General features: G+C 37.3%; 1 protein-coding gene across 2 annotated transcripts in view; it reads left to right on the plus strand.

Annotated features, from left to right (window-relative positions):
• The window catches only part of Cdh11 (cadherin 11), a 152999-nt gene extending 141163 nt beyond the window's left edge, over positions 1-11836 (plus strand). For both annotated transcript variants that reach the window (XM_041650143.1, XM_041650145.1), the window contains 2 exons: positions 6614-6865; positions 9026-11836. In XM_041650143.1, coding sequence (XP_041506077.1) covers positions 6614-6865; positions 9026-9522 — 749 coding nt within the window. In that variant the 3' untranslated portion in view covers positions 9523-11836. The remainder of the gene's footprint in view (positions 1-6613; positions 6866-9025) is intronic.
• The last annotated feature ends 3520 nt before the right edge of the window (positions 11837-15356 follow it).

Consider the following 15356-nt stretch of genomic DNA (forward strand, 5'->3'; position numbering starts at 1 on the left):
GTTGTGCTAGTGAGTCAGTAAAGTATGACCATCAAAATGCTACATCAGGCCAGTCGGTGGTGTCGCACGCCTTTAATCCCAGCACTTGGGAGGCAGAGGCAGGCGAATCTCTGGGAGTTCAAGGCCAGCCTGGTCTACAAGAGGTAGTTCTGGGACAGGCACCAAAGCTACAGAGAAACCCTGTTTCGAAAAACCAAAACAAAACAAAAAAAATGCTACATCAGTATGTGGTGTATTGAAAAGGGTAGATGGAGAAGGGCTGGAAAGATGATGAAGTGGGTAAGAAGGCTCTCTGTGCAAGAAAAGCATCTGAGTTTAAATCCTCAGCATCTACGTTAAAAAAAAAAAACCTGGAATATCCTTATATGCCTGTACCCCCAGTGTTGGGCTACTGAGACGGTCAGATCATGGGAGCTTGTTAGTCAGCCCCATCCTAGCTAAAAAAAAAATAAAATAAAATAAAAAAAAGTGCTTTGGGTTCAGTGAGGAACTCTGTATCAAGAGAATAATGTGGCAAATGTTAGGGTAAGACAACCTTTCTCTATTAATGGTCTCTGTAGGCATGCCCACAACTCAACAGCACACAGTTTACACCCACTTCAGAACCTCACCCAATAGTCATATACACAGAGATACATACAGTTATAGCCATGCACATACAGGTGCACACACCTACAGTTATGCATACACAGATTCACATAATATGCATATACAGGCACATCCACACATACCAAATAATCAAATAAAAAACATGTCATCGTTGGATTTTTTTCCTTTTTGCTCTTTGTCCTTTGGCGGCCCTCTACCCAGCTCCCAAATAAATACATGAAGACTTATTCTTACTTGGGAATGCCCAACCTTAGCTTGGCTACCTTTTCTTAAGTTAAATGGTCTCATCTTGACCTTTTGCCTCTGGACTTTTACCTTTCTCTATTCTCTGCACCTTTCTTTACTTCTTACTCTGTGTCTGACTGTGTGACTGTGTTGCTGGCCCATGGTGTCATTTTCCCCTTCTTTTTTCACTCCTTTCTTCTCCTTCTATTTATTCTCTTTGCATGTCAGCCACACTATTCCTCTCCTGACTATGTATTGGCCTTTCAGCACTTTATTAGACCAATCAGATGTTTTAAACAGGCAAAGTAACACAGTTTTTACAGAGCTTATAAAAAGCAGCATAAAAGAATGCAACATATCTTAAAATGACATTTCACAATATAGTGTAGAAACACATGAAATCATTTCTTCTACCAACACACAGAATACTACAGACATACAGACATCAACAGAACAGTGAATGAAACGAAGTTCCTGAACTCTGTGTTTTGTGGAGACCACAAGCATTAAACAGTATATTAATTTGTATTTAAACAACAGTGGGTTGTTTAAATTCAAATTAATCACAGGTAGAGAAAGAGAGCCTAGTGTATCTAAAAAGGCAAGAAAATAAAAATATATATGGCTAGTAACTTCATCTTTGAACACGTGGGTTCTAAGTTGCTTAAATCCATTTATTAAACACTACAGAGCTTGCAAATATTATTTTTCGCTTTGAATATTTATGTTACTCAGATTGACAATGAGAAGCTACTTAATGCACCAAATTAAAGCAAATTATTAAAAATCTACAAACTTAAATAAGTATAAAATTAATTATGTTGTAGTAGGAGCTACGGGCTGTATTCTTGCCGCCCCAGCTCCCGGCCGCCTGGCTAGCTTATGGCCCGAAATAACAACACACAAACTGTATTCTTTTACTGCTTGGTCCATTATATTTAGCCTCTTCTCAGCTAACTCTCGCACCTGGACTAGCCCATTTCTAATAATGTGTATAGCACCCCAAGTTGTGCTTACCGGGAAGATTCTAGCCTATGTCCATCCTGGGTCGGAGCTTCATCGTGTCTGCTTCAGAGAGGAGAGCTATCGAGTCTGAGCTTACTTCCTCTTCCTCCAAGCATTCTGTTCTGTTTACTCCACCCACCTACGTTCTAACCTATAAAATGGGCCAAGGCAGTTTCTTTATTAGCCAATGACCTTCCTCCATCATTATGTAAAGCTAAACTTTATAACAATGTTTATATGATTGTAGATTAATACTGCTTTCTGAAATTATTAAAGCTGAAAACTTCTCAAGGACTGTTTGGTCACTTACATCCTCTCCATATGTTAGAACTGTTGCCTGTCCTTGGGAAGCTGGAGCCTAGTAGAAAGAAAATAAATATTTTCCTGCTAGTGACTTGAAAATGAACTTCCTTAATATATGGAAGAGTTTTTAATAAAGTAGATGGATGTTTTTGTCTTTTTTGTCCCTAAAGGTGGGATGAATTTGTAAAACAGGTAAATTTGAGTAAGAAGGAAGGAAAGTATCTGCCTAAGAGCAAGGCCTACTTTAAACTTTCCCAAATATGTAATGGTTTCATGAACAGATGCTCAGACAAAAGCTTCTAAAGGGACTTATAAATAGCCAGAGCGCTTCAGCTGGTCATGAAATGAGGCCTCTTTACCTGCAGAGACTAGAAGGGCAGAGAATCAAGAGGGGCAAGGAGAAACTTCCCTCTGATGTCAATGTGGACACAGCAGAATATTCTAGCCCCTTTCTGCCATACTTCCTTTAGTCACATTTTCAAATGCAGGAGCTATGCCCATTTCTGGCAATATGTTTTAGGATAATGGAAGATTTGATATACCGTGAAGCCACATATCAAGGGCTATGTCTCCACCAGAATTTTCCATTTTAGTGTCACATTTTATGTATCTCCCATTGGGCTACATCATCATAACTTTTTTATAAGCATCCCAACCAGGTGCCGTGGAAACCTTCATCATTAGTAAACTTTGAATTTTGTTAGTATAAAATGAAAAACTGTGAATTTAAAAGCAGCATGCAATTAGGAGTCCATGTTTTAGACATAAAACGTTGAAACCTGAATTTACTTCCTCCATTTATAGAAACACTGCAATCTGTGCATGTCATATACCAGTAATTAATGACAACATTTGCAAAGTTTTGCCTAAGTGGGAAAAAAAAGTATAACTGATTACCTACCTGCATCCAGAGTTGGAAATATTGAGATTCAGGAAGAAAATCAGAGCTGGAAAAACATTTGTTATCCCGGGCAAATACATAACCTAGACCAGAAGCATAAACTAGTGCCTTACTTATGGAGTAGAAACACTTCCGTGCAGGCAGTTGCTTTAGAAGCTTTAGTGACATTTCCAAGACTTCACATTCCTATCCTTGCCAACGCGTTTCTCTTTCTCATTAGTCTCCTACTTTAAGGGGAGAATTTCCAAAAAAGAATTAATATTCTCCTACCGTCATCAACAAGCCAACACTGCATGGAGCACTTTTGTGAATGAAAGCAGAGTTACTTCTAAATATATTAATTTCTTGTTTAAATCAAATAACACATATAGAGAAGATTCAAGGTGTAAAGTACTCCTATTTGATCCTTAAGACTTAGTGGTTTTTTTCTCTTTAAAGACTTTGCATGGGTAGGAAAAGGATCTATGAAGTCTCAAAATAGGACATTTAAAATGAAGCAATATTCAGTTTGTATGGTTCTTCCTAGTTGCCATGTTGAAATCTATCCTTCTCTGTAAATATGCCCACACTTACCCTCTTCTTTATTTTCATAAATCCAAACTAAGGGAACCCTCAAAGACACAGCGTGAGTGGCCAGCGACTTAGAATAATTTAGACAAAAAGTGGAAATAATCATTTTTTATAATGAGTCCATGTTCCCAGAAAGGAGTTGTGCTATTGTTTTTAATTCATTTCTTTTCCCATTAGTGCTTTTTGAACTGATTTTCATTTATCCCTGACCATATTGACTGCTTCTGCCCATGTTCTGAATGAATCACAAGAATTACCATCATAGGGTCTGATGCTAGTGCTCAGAACAATTCATCTGGAAAAAGCTCCTCCTACTCCTGTGGGAGGTGCGACAATGTGGACTTGGAAAATATATTTAATGGATTTAAAGCAGCTTATATTATTTATGCGTTAGGTCAGCTTGGTAGACAATTCTCATTTCTATAACCTTAACCCCTCATTAAGGCTTATGGATGGACTTGGTTCTGGGTGTTAACTTTTTGGTTGGCAGATACTGTGAGTCCTCTGGAATACCAACCAATCCAGAGCACAATCAGTGGAGTATATTACACCATTTGGTTTCAATAACTACTCTATGTTTCATGCGGGGTATGAGTAGATTTCCTTGTTTTAAAGATGAGCAAGCTAGGCCATTTCCTTTCTACCCCTAGAACTGATCCTAATCTCTGTTTGCATAAACATCCTTTACTAGAAGAAATTTTAAAAGAAGTTTCAGATATCCTGCTGCCATGTCACTCAGAGATTGGACCTGATTCAGTCACCCTGGAATTCTGAGGAGATTTGCTGTAATAATTTCAGTGTCTCTGAGAACAGCTGGTTTTCCAGAAGATGACTCATTTGGATTCACATATTGCTGATGTTTACAGAACTAGGTTACACACCAGTGTTTGAATTTCTTCCACTCTTGTGTAGACGGCTGACTGCTGTGATCTGAAAAAGCCAGCTTGCATGGATAACTGGTTGAAAAATAGATCTCAAATTATGGTTTCAAAAAGTTTATGAAAAGAGAAGGAAAAAATTGCTCGGTTCACATTATCTTCAGCCATGAGATCATGGTACCAGAGTAGATCCTGCATAGTTATGCTAAATCAGGGTTCACTGGCGATTTCACCCAGATTATATTTCATTTGATCAAAACATTTAATCAATTTGCTTATGTTTAGGAATTTTTAATATTTATTTTATTCATAAATTCATAATGCTATTTCCAGTAGTTAGCATGGAATAAAGAGTTTGAATTTTTGGACACAGAAAAGTAGAAAAGACACAATATCTTTAAATAATTTATTATAGGCACATACATTTAATTATGAAGTAAGGCATAGTAGTGAAACCCTGAACAGAAGAACATCAGCAGACTAATTTTTCTTTGGCTAGTTTACTTTTCACACTATTTTATGTAGCATATATAAATTTCCTCCAATAATAAAAGCACAATATATCAATCACATGAGAGCCAGATAATGAAAAAATGAGAGGCATAGCTGTTCTACCATGGCTTGGTTGAGACTGGCAATGCAAGGTTGAGGAACCATAATCACAAAGATCACCAAAGCCAGTGAGTAAATATAAGATTACCTTTATCCCTACTCAGACTTGATTGCTCCACCTTATATGAGACCAGATCTACCAAACAGGCCAAGTAAAATAAATTGCATTTTTCTTTTGTCTAAAATGCAGCAATTTATTTCAAGATTTTTGGATTTTTTCCTACTAAAGAAACAGATTTATGATGCTATCAACCTACTATAAGTTTGGCAGCTAGGTGACTTTACTGTTGGCTGGAGCATTCATTTGGCTATAAATTATTGCTTCTTAACCTAAAAAGGGACTGGCCATACCAACATATCAGGTTCTTATGCAATTTTCATGGAGCACATTAAATTTCTACTCTTTTTAAAAACAAACTAATATTTTCTTCACTTGGGAATATATCCTCTATTGGATTTTTGTCTGTAGAGAGAGAATGACGAGGAAACATTGGGGAATAACAGTTATAAAACATAGAGAAATATGAAGGCCAATATCTGGATTTGGTTAGACTTTTTCCAGGACCTAGTTGCAGTATTTGCTCAACAAATATTTGTTAAATGTCTGCTGTACATCAGACAGTAAAGAGCCAGGGATGGATCAGATAAAATCCCCCAGTCTCCTGAAATCCCCAGTCTCATTGAGATCAATGTGGTTATGCCAACAAATCAAGAGAGATATGTAGAATATGTACTTCTGTAGAAATAGGAATATACAGTGTGAAGATTCACACTGGACAGGGGTAATAGAGACATTCAGGAGGCATCCTTAAGAGATGACTTTGAGATATATTTTTGAGCCAGGAGAAGTCTAGCTGTCATGATAGAAAATAATTATTTGATATGAGAATGGATTAGAAGAATACACAAGAAAGGTGCAATGAGTACTTTGAACAGAAATGAGTTCTCGACGTTGGGCTGAACTGGTTCATTTGGGTCAACAGGATTTCTTAACCTAGAAAACACAATTAAGTCTAGGTAAAGAAAACACAACGTTCTTCTTTGTACTTTTGGGCTGTGTAATGTGGGTAATAGAGAGAATTGTTATTGGGTGATATGTTTAATGACTTAGTTTCTGAGGCTTGTTTGAGTTTGAAAGAATAAGAATGAGCTGCAAGTTTAATCAAGCATTTCCACTTCCTAAAGATACCTTTTTGTGGTTTATGAGTGGGTTGTGATTTGGGTGTGGAAGGATGTCGAATTTCCTTAATAAATACAAACACAAACTAACAAAGGACAAACCCTAAAAAGTCAATTTCTTTAGTTTGTTACAAAATGAAGAGATGATTCCGTCATCCTTTCATGCTATATCTGTGGCTCCTGAAAATTTCTAGACGAATTAACAAGCGAGAAATGTTCTAACTTTTGCTTTGGTAACACACAACATGTCTTCAGAATTAGAAAGCAGCGAGCAACTGTGATTAGTATGGTTCTATGATGAAAATACACCCTGTCTCTCTTCTTCAAACAGATAACACTGCAGGGGTATATGCCCGACGTGGAGGGTTCAGTCGACAGAAGCAGGACTTCTACCTCCTGCCCATCGTGATCAGCGATGGTGGCATCCCACCCATGAGTAGCACCAATACCCTCACCATCAAGGTCTGTGGGTGTGACGTGAATGGAGCACTGCTGTCCTGTAATGCTGAGGCCTACATCCTGAACGCCGGCCTGAGCACTGGTGCCCTCATCGCCATCCTTGCCTGCATTGTCATTCTTCTGGGTAAGGATTTCCCTGCTATATGGTACAATCAGTGCAGATCCTTTAAATGATGTATCCAGTACAGGATGGCTTATAAAGACTGTACCATGGTCATTCACAGAGTTTAAAACAAACCACAAGGTGTGACGACTCTCGTGAATTCTATTGCATAATAGGTAGAACATGGGAATGGACACATTTTGCAGAAAGAGTCTAAGGAAGGTCATGATGAGCATTTTTGTTTGGGTCCCAGGACTGTAGGGCAGTTTGCATCTCTAAGATGGAGGGACATGGGAGACAGTTGTTGTAGCTAAAGAGTTTAGGCAGAAACCTGTTCTCTGAGGGAGGCTTTCTCTAAATAAAAAGCAGATAGATGAATAAATAATAAAAATGGATGGAGAAAGACTCGGGGAAATGGAACAGAAAAAATAGTCACTGCTATGATGCACTGATGAAGGAAGAAGAGAAAACTCAGTCAGCAGAAGCTGGGCTCTGACCCAGCTAATTATCCCTAATTATTTGCAATGGCTATCTGCGTTCTTCAGCTTAAGGTGATACCTACCTCCTGCCCATCGTGATCAGGTTTCTCCTGTTGTTCCTGGTAGCCCTCATCAGCTGCTCATGCCCTAACGTTTCAGAACCAATAAGTATTATGATAAAACTTTCAAATGCAGGAAATTGAACATCATTTTATATGCTTTCCATTAAAAGAATTAATAGGGCCACTTCCATAGGAAATTGGGAGGGAAGTTGGTTCAATAGTTACTGAGTGTTGTCTGGGACTCAGACCCTATGGGAAACCGTGAGAGATAGAAAATATGTGCTCAAAGTCTCTCTGTTGGATGAATTCATAACTTCTTGAGGAAAGAATTCACAGTCAAATAGAGGCACACCGTAGATTTTATGATTGGGACATGAGGGTCTATAGACATAGGTTAGAGAATGCCTAACATTGCCCCAGAACACCAGGCACATATTCCAAGAGAATGGGCAAAAATTCTGCAAGCAGAGTTTTAACAGCTAAGGAAAGAGGCTGGGTTGTATGGGTGTTCCAGACAAGATGAAAGACTTTCTCAGGACTTAATACTGGGTTGAATTAGATACATAAATGAAAATACAGTAATAAATGCTATGATGTCATGGTGCAGAAGTCTATCTCATGTCTGTTATGGGATATCAAGAAATGTTCCCTAAATGAATGACAAAAACGAAAACAAACACAAATAAACAGCAGCAACAGCAACAACAACAAAAAATCACTAAACTAAACAAACAAATAACTGTGAAAAGGAGTGTTTCGGGATGATGACTATGCTACAGGTAAGTCAAGGGGCTCTGGCGACATTGTGAAATCTGTGTGATGTGTAGTTTCTCATCCTCAAATCTCAGAACTATGTGAACTCATAGAAGCCCTCAATCCATTTGCCAAATGCTTCTGCAAACCTTGTTTTCATTCCTGCTGAAAGTGTGGGAGAAGTCTTCCAACAAAAGATTGTTGGAACTTCCTGATAAGAGTGGGGAGGACACAGAATCGAGAAGGGTCTAGAGCTCTGTATAAATGATTGTTTGCTCTCACAAGCAAGTGCCCAAGCCTAATGGAATTCTTTTCTTTCCCAGAAATGAAAGGATGGCTTCACCTGTGCTTTTAAAAGACACTGTTTTTATGTTCAAATAGGTAGTATATTTTTCTTTCTTAGAATTTTTATAGCTGTCTTCTTCCCCGTCCTTTATAATAAGGCTTACTCTGTATTAAAGAGTAGAACCTTTGGACAGGAGGCTTTTTTTTTTTTTTTTTTTTTTTTTTATCTCAGAAAGTTTAAGTTCTGAGTTCTCTGAACGTTCTATTCCTAATCTGGGTGGAAAACAGCTATACTCATTGGCATGAAGAAAAATGTACACATTTGCATGTAAAAAAATGAAACAATGATCCTCACTGATTCTTAAGAGGTCAGTCAAATAGCATTGGGACTAATCTGTAAAACATTCAAGATAATTCCAACCTGTCAGGTCACAGGGCATGATACACTCAGGGTAGATAGAGGTCAGTTTGGAGCTCTTGGTGAGTTCTGGAAAAGTGATAATTTTCTCAATATTCCAAGTTCTGAAGCAGAGCCCCTCTGGGAAGAGTAACCAGGGAGGCTGGGCTTAATCTTTGCTGACTTTCTTTTTCTTTCCCTACAGTCATTGTTGTATTATTTGTGACTCTGAGAAGGCAAAAGAAAGAACCACTCATTGTGTTTGAGGAAGAGGATGTCCGTGAAAACATCATAACTTATGACGATGAAGGGGGTGGTGAGGAAGACACGGAAGCCTTCGACATTGCCACCTTGCAGAATCCTGATGGTATTAATGGATTTATTCCTCGCAAAGACATCAAACCTGAGTATCAGTATATGCCTAGACCTGGGTTGCGACCGGCACCCAACAGTGTGGATGTAGATGACTTCATCAACACAAGAATACAGGAGGCAGATAATGACCCCACAGCCCCTCCCTATGACTCCATCCAAATCTATGGTTATGAGGGCAGGGGTTCTGTGGCTGGATCCCTGAGCTCCTTAGAGTCTGCCACTACAGATTCAGACCTGGACTACGACTATCTACAGAACTGGGGACCTCGCTTTAAGAAACTAGCAGACTTGTATGGCTCCAAAGACACTTTTGATGACGACTCTTAACAATAATGATACAAATTTGGCCTTAAGAACTGTGTCTGGCGTTCTCAAGAATCTAGAAGATGTGTAAACAGGTATTTTTTTAAAACAAGGAAAGGCTCATTTAAAACAAGCAGAGTTTTACAGAGAGGAAACATTTAATAAAACTGCAAGGACATCAAAGTGGTAAATACTGTGAAGTACCTTTTCCCACTAAAAAAGCAAATATTGAAGTTGTTTCTCAGCTTCATTAGAGAAAAACCACTTGGCACACACAATATTTAAATGAAGGAAAAGTCTACGGTGAACTTACAACGAAGGGAAATCGTCTATGTGTTCTGAACATCTAAGTCTCTCTTATTTTATTTTTTAATTTGTCAAAGAAGCTTCCACAAAATTAGAAAGGACAACAGTTCTGAGCTGTAATTTCGCCTTAAACTATGGACACTCTATCTGTAGTGCACTTTTAAACTTGAAATATATAATATCCAGCCAGCTTAAACCCATACAATGTATGTACAATACAATGTACAATTATGTCTCTTGAGCATCAATCTTGTTACTGCTGATTCTTGTAAATCTTTTTGCTTCTACTTTCATCCTAAACTAATACGTGCCAGATATAACTGTCTTGTTTCAGTGAGGAGCACCCGATTTCTATGTCATTTTTAATGTATCTATTTGTACAATTTTAAAGTTCTTATTTTAGTATACATACAAATATCAGTATTCTGACATGTACGGAAATGTTACAGCATCACACTTATATTTTATGAACATTGTACTGTTGCTTTAATATGAGCTTCAATATAAGAAGCAACCTTTGAAATAAAAAAAAAGATTCTTTTTTAATTCTGGGTTTGATTCTTAAAAAAGGGTTTCTAATGATCCATTTATATTTCTAATTTAATTGTGATCTTTTAATAACCCTATTTATGATCTGTTATAGTCTGCTGCTTTGTTTGTTTATTTAAATCAAATATGTTCAAGTTTTTAAAGATAAGGTTCTGTAACTTCATGTAAATTATTTTTTGTACGTTCTGGTTTTACATCCTGGCTTTTCCTCAAGTATAACTTCTGAAGAAGGACATTAGGGATCTAGACTAGCTTATGATTAGCCTATGATTTTTACAAAGTGTTATATAATATGCATTTAACCTGTGAACTCATAGTTATGAGAGACAAATTTAGGAGGATTGTCAGACCTCTTGATGTTCTAGCTATAGACTTGATATCCTACCTTGAGCATTGTAGAGTTGGAAGAGTGACTAGTCAAAACCGACACTACTCTGGCTTCCTTTATGTAAATTTTATTAGGATAAAGTAAGATGACTGGCAGTTGAAAGTGCTCATTTTTCCTCCTGTAATTTTATTTTGTCTTAAGATAATCTGAAATTTCAAGTCTTCATGAGTGAAAGGGCAATTTCCTTAGAGACCTTTATTTTAGAAGATGCTTTGGGCCATGTGCTCACAATGAGATCAGGGACCATGTTGAACATTGAAGGCTGGTGCCATTTGTTCTGTGCTATGTCACAGTCATCTGCAGTCGCCTAGTTTCCTGGGGATTGGAACTTCTGTGAAGGACTTTTCACTTGTACAGTGGACCAAAGGTCCAGACAAAGCAATACTTGGGGAGACAACACATAGAATCACACTGCAAACCCTTTTCCTTTTGTTGAAACACACGGCACACTCTTTTTTTCTTGGATTGTGGACAATTTTGATTATCTTTTTTTTTTTTAACTTTACTGTGGTTATTTCATGACTCCCTGTTATATACTATTTTTTATGGCTCAGTCAAGATACATAGAAAAATAAGTGATTTTTTTTCTGGTGTGTTCACTCCTTGTTTACTTTGCATTGAAATCAAATCAGTTGAATATAATTCAATGGGATAAGCTCACTGGACACTGCCACCTTGGAATCTTTTATCCCAGGAAGATATGTGCATTCTCAGTACTTGTGTAATTGCGGTTGTGTTCTTTTTTTTTTAGATAGACTTTGTAACCCAAAGAATATTTTGCTAGGTTTCTGAAGATCTCCAATTGAATTTGAAATGACTGAACAACTCAAAAGGAAAACAAACATCACTTACTCAGCTGCAAGTCACCCCATACCCACCATGATCCGTTTTACGTATGTAGGAATGTAGTCAGACCAGAGATGACAACTACATTTTCACATTTTTATGTCAAAGATTTTTTTTTCAGGATTGTCTACTTTTCGATAATTTAAAAAAAAACTTGCTTTTCTTTTTCTTTCCCCCTTTTCTTTTCTTTTTTTGCTTTAAGGCTCTTAATGTTGTAGAACCCTCTTAGAAGCTTGGAAATAAAATGTCTTTCCCAACTCATGGAATCCTTTTTCATTTGGAATACGTTGCCTTGAAAGCAATCTTATCTGAAGCGGCCCTTCCTTATTTGGATATAAAGCAATCACAGCTTTAAGAGATCGGCACACACATACATGGAAAGGAATGCTGCTCTGTTCTACCTGTCCTTGCAAAATGGGTATGGTATTGTTTATATCCGCCATTAATTCATTCATTCATCAATTTACAGATGCATTCATTCACCCAAATCTAATTTTGGATACTCTGCAGTAGCTAATTCAAGCTGTAAATTAATCCTGGCTCCCATCTTTTACATTGTTTATTCTTACAAATTATAGTCCAAAGTACCTTTTTTTATTGTCTTCTATTCACCTGTTTAATGCTTTGATCACCCGAGGTGGGTGATCAATTCATTGCTGGGGGGGTGCAATGTATGATGGGATATATAGTAAGAGATGATGATGTACGTTCATTATAGCTATTATGGGCAGAGATCCTGAGGATGATGTGGAAATATGAAAGCAGATTATTTACATCTATTGGGGAACATCCTAAACAGCTCTCTAAGTCAGGTAGAATCTGGTATGGAGTGTTTGTAATTTCTTGGGTCTTTTTGTTAGACACTTCCCTACTTTATTAATATCCTTACAGTTTATTCAAAAGAGACATTGGGCTGCCGAAAGAACAGTGCCACACGTTATGGGACAAGCAGGTCAGGACAGATGAGAAGCATACATGTCCTGAAACAGGACATATATCTTTAGGAAGATCAAAATACTATACAATGGGATTGTGGAATTCTGTTCATTACAGAATGGAAGAGAGGAAAGAGCCTCTTCTGTTCAAGCACTGCTAGGCAGATCTATGCTACTGTTGGCTGTGGCATGTAAGACTTACTTTTCACTCTTGTTTTTTTCTTCGTAAAGAAGCTACAGTGTCATTTTGTGGAAATAACTCAGATTACTGGGCTCCATAACTTAAATGCTCTTTTTGTTTTCCCAAAAGTTTTAGATGAATTTTGATTCCTTTCCTTTTATTGTTTTATGAGGCTGAGACTCTGTAAATCTCTTCCCTTTTGTATTAGTCCATCATTTTGTCAATACTTGGTGAAGCAACCACACTGGCTACTTTTAGTTCTCATATAGATAAAATGTGCTCCTCTTTACATGGTCAGTTAATGGTCAGCTTCCTGAGCATCAGTGGCCAATCATTGAAATTACTTTCCTTAAACCCTTTTTTCCTTGGGCTCTCTGACCATCTATGAGAATGTGCGAAGAAGGCAGGGTTCTTGCTTTATTGTCATGAAAGAAAAATAAATATTTGCTATGGATGAGAGCACACCATTATGAGTTTAAAATTCCTTTTCTGAAAAAATTGGTCTACTCTGACCTTGATACCTGAGACTGTTACAAAAAAAAATGAGATTGGAGGAAAGAAGTTGAGTTAAATTTAGGGAGTCATTTGAATTACAGATGTTGTGAGAGCTAGGTTAGTAACAAGCAGGAACTTTAAAAGCACACGTGTGTAGCACTAGCTGGAGAAGCAGGGAGTGTGCACAGCTTGAGGAAATATTAAGTGGCCACTCAAACTCAGCATTTTCTTCTAATTGGCTTTTCATAGTCTGTCCCAACTTTAGAAGAATATTTCAGTTAGGATAGGGTCCTCTTGTTTTCAAGAGTAATGCAGATTTCACTTTTATTAGGATAGATAATACATATAAAATTGATTTTGCATATAAAAGACTTTGAAAATTAGAAAGGGGTTATGACATAGTGCGTTGCTTTTTCCTTAATATTGGAGAAAGTTTTGAAGTCTCTTATTCTATGGGAGTCATGTACTAACATGTAAACACATACTTTCTTTCTGTAAAACCTGAAAATGTGTGCTAAAATGATGGACATTGCAGTTTAAAGGCTAAATATGTCCCCCAAAGTATAACAGAATTGATGTAAAGTTTGCATAGGAAAGAGTTCAGCTCTCTCACATTAAACAGGAGTCCCATCCAATACATTTAGGCTGAAGAAGTCACTGGAAATGGATGCTCCGAGGGATCGGTAGCTTAACTAATACATTGAGGACAAGAAGGTGGAAGGAGATGGAGACTTGCTCTCATTCATTTGCTTCGTTTATTATGTGTAGTTTGAGAGTATACTGGCATTGAACCTCAGAGGACTCAGCTGTCTTTCAGGTCCAAAGTGGCTTAGGAGGCAGAATTGTGATTTGTATTGTTAGAAATTCTATCTGTAACTTTTAAAAATCAAATAGAAAGCAGAGTAGTTAGACAGCCTACAGGTATTCATATTCTGTTTCATAGAGGAGTCAGATGGTTCACATTTTTATGGAATTGAAATAAATAAAAGCAAAGAAATTTCCTCACTGGAGGTCCTACAAGTTTTTGGTGGGGGAGAGAATACTTGCAGTCCATATCCCTAAGTGGAAAGTCTTCGTCTCCTATGACTGAAGAATTACTCCATTGTTTGTAATAACCTTCAGAAAGTATTGGTCAACACTGGGATTTCTCTGACTGGTTCAGAGGCAAAACACATTAAGGCTCAGGATTCACAGAGTTCAATTCTTTAACAAAAGTTTAAATACAGTCTATCCCACAGCAGATGTGATTGGCTTTCAATCCTATCTATTAAAAAAAAACATCACGACATATAATACCTTGGTGACTTCAGGTGTGTATCTTGATCTGTCTGAACTTCATTTCTCCAAATATATGATATAAATAGCAGTATCTAGTTGATCAGGAGTGGTGAAAAACAAAATTAGCAACCTCCTGTCTCTTGATCCACTAAGAATTCCCAGGAGTCACTAGAAGGTGGAAGTTGTTTTACAAATGCCTTTATTATTTTCTCACCTCAGGCTCTTGAACAATGAGAGGAAAGATTCACTCCTCGGGCATCTAGTTTCCCGCTCTCTTTATAAATCAATTCATTCCCACTTTCTTCTTGCTCCTGAATCTAAACAGGTAACAGATGTCTGTCTTGACACAATCATAGATCGGTTTGAACAGAGAACTGACTGACAGTGCTCCTACACCAAAAGATAAGAAGAAAGTAACAAAATAATTACCTTTTCAGTGGATACATGGAATTTTGTGTAAACTAAGTAGCATAATACTGGAAAAGAAATATATAAAATAGCTATTAAGTATTTTTTCAGACTATAGATTCACATGTCTATGAAATATATATCTATAAACACACGCACACACACACACGTGTGTGCATTGATGCTATCCTTTCTGTGAAGTAACATTATAAAAGATTTGGAGAGGAGGTATTTATTTTGCTCAGTTTCAGAGGTCAGTCTATGGCATGGAGAATGTGGTATAACAAAATAATAAATGTCACAGCAGTAAAAAACCATAGCAGGAGCCACAACATAAAAGGATCAGGGAAAGACTGAGTCCCATATCTATTTCCTTCATCAATGCTCTACATGACATAGTCTCACCACTTCCAAGTAGGATACTTTATGTCCATAAAAATGCCAGTAGATGTATCCATCCAGGAAGTCAGAG

This window comes from Microtus oregoni, unplaced genomic scaffold (assembly GCF_018167655.1).
Source record: "Microtus oregoni isolate MIOR12 unplaced genomic scaffold, Mior012 000004F_ref0000308, whole genome shotgun sequence".
NCBI lineage: Eukaryota > Metazoa > Chordata > Mammalia > Rodentia > Cricetidae > Microtus > Microtus oregoni.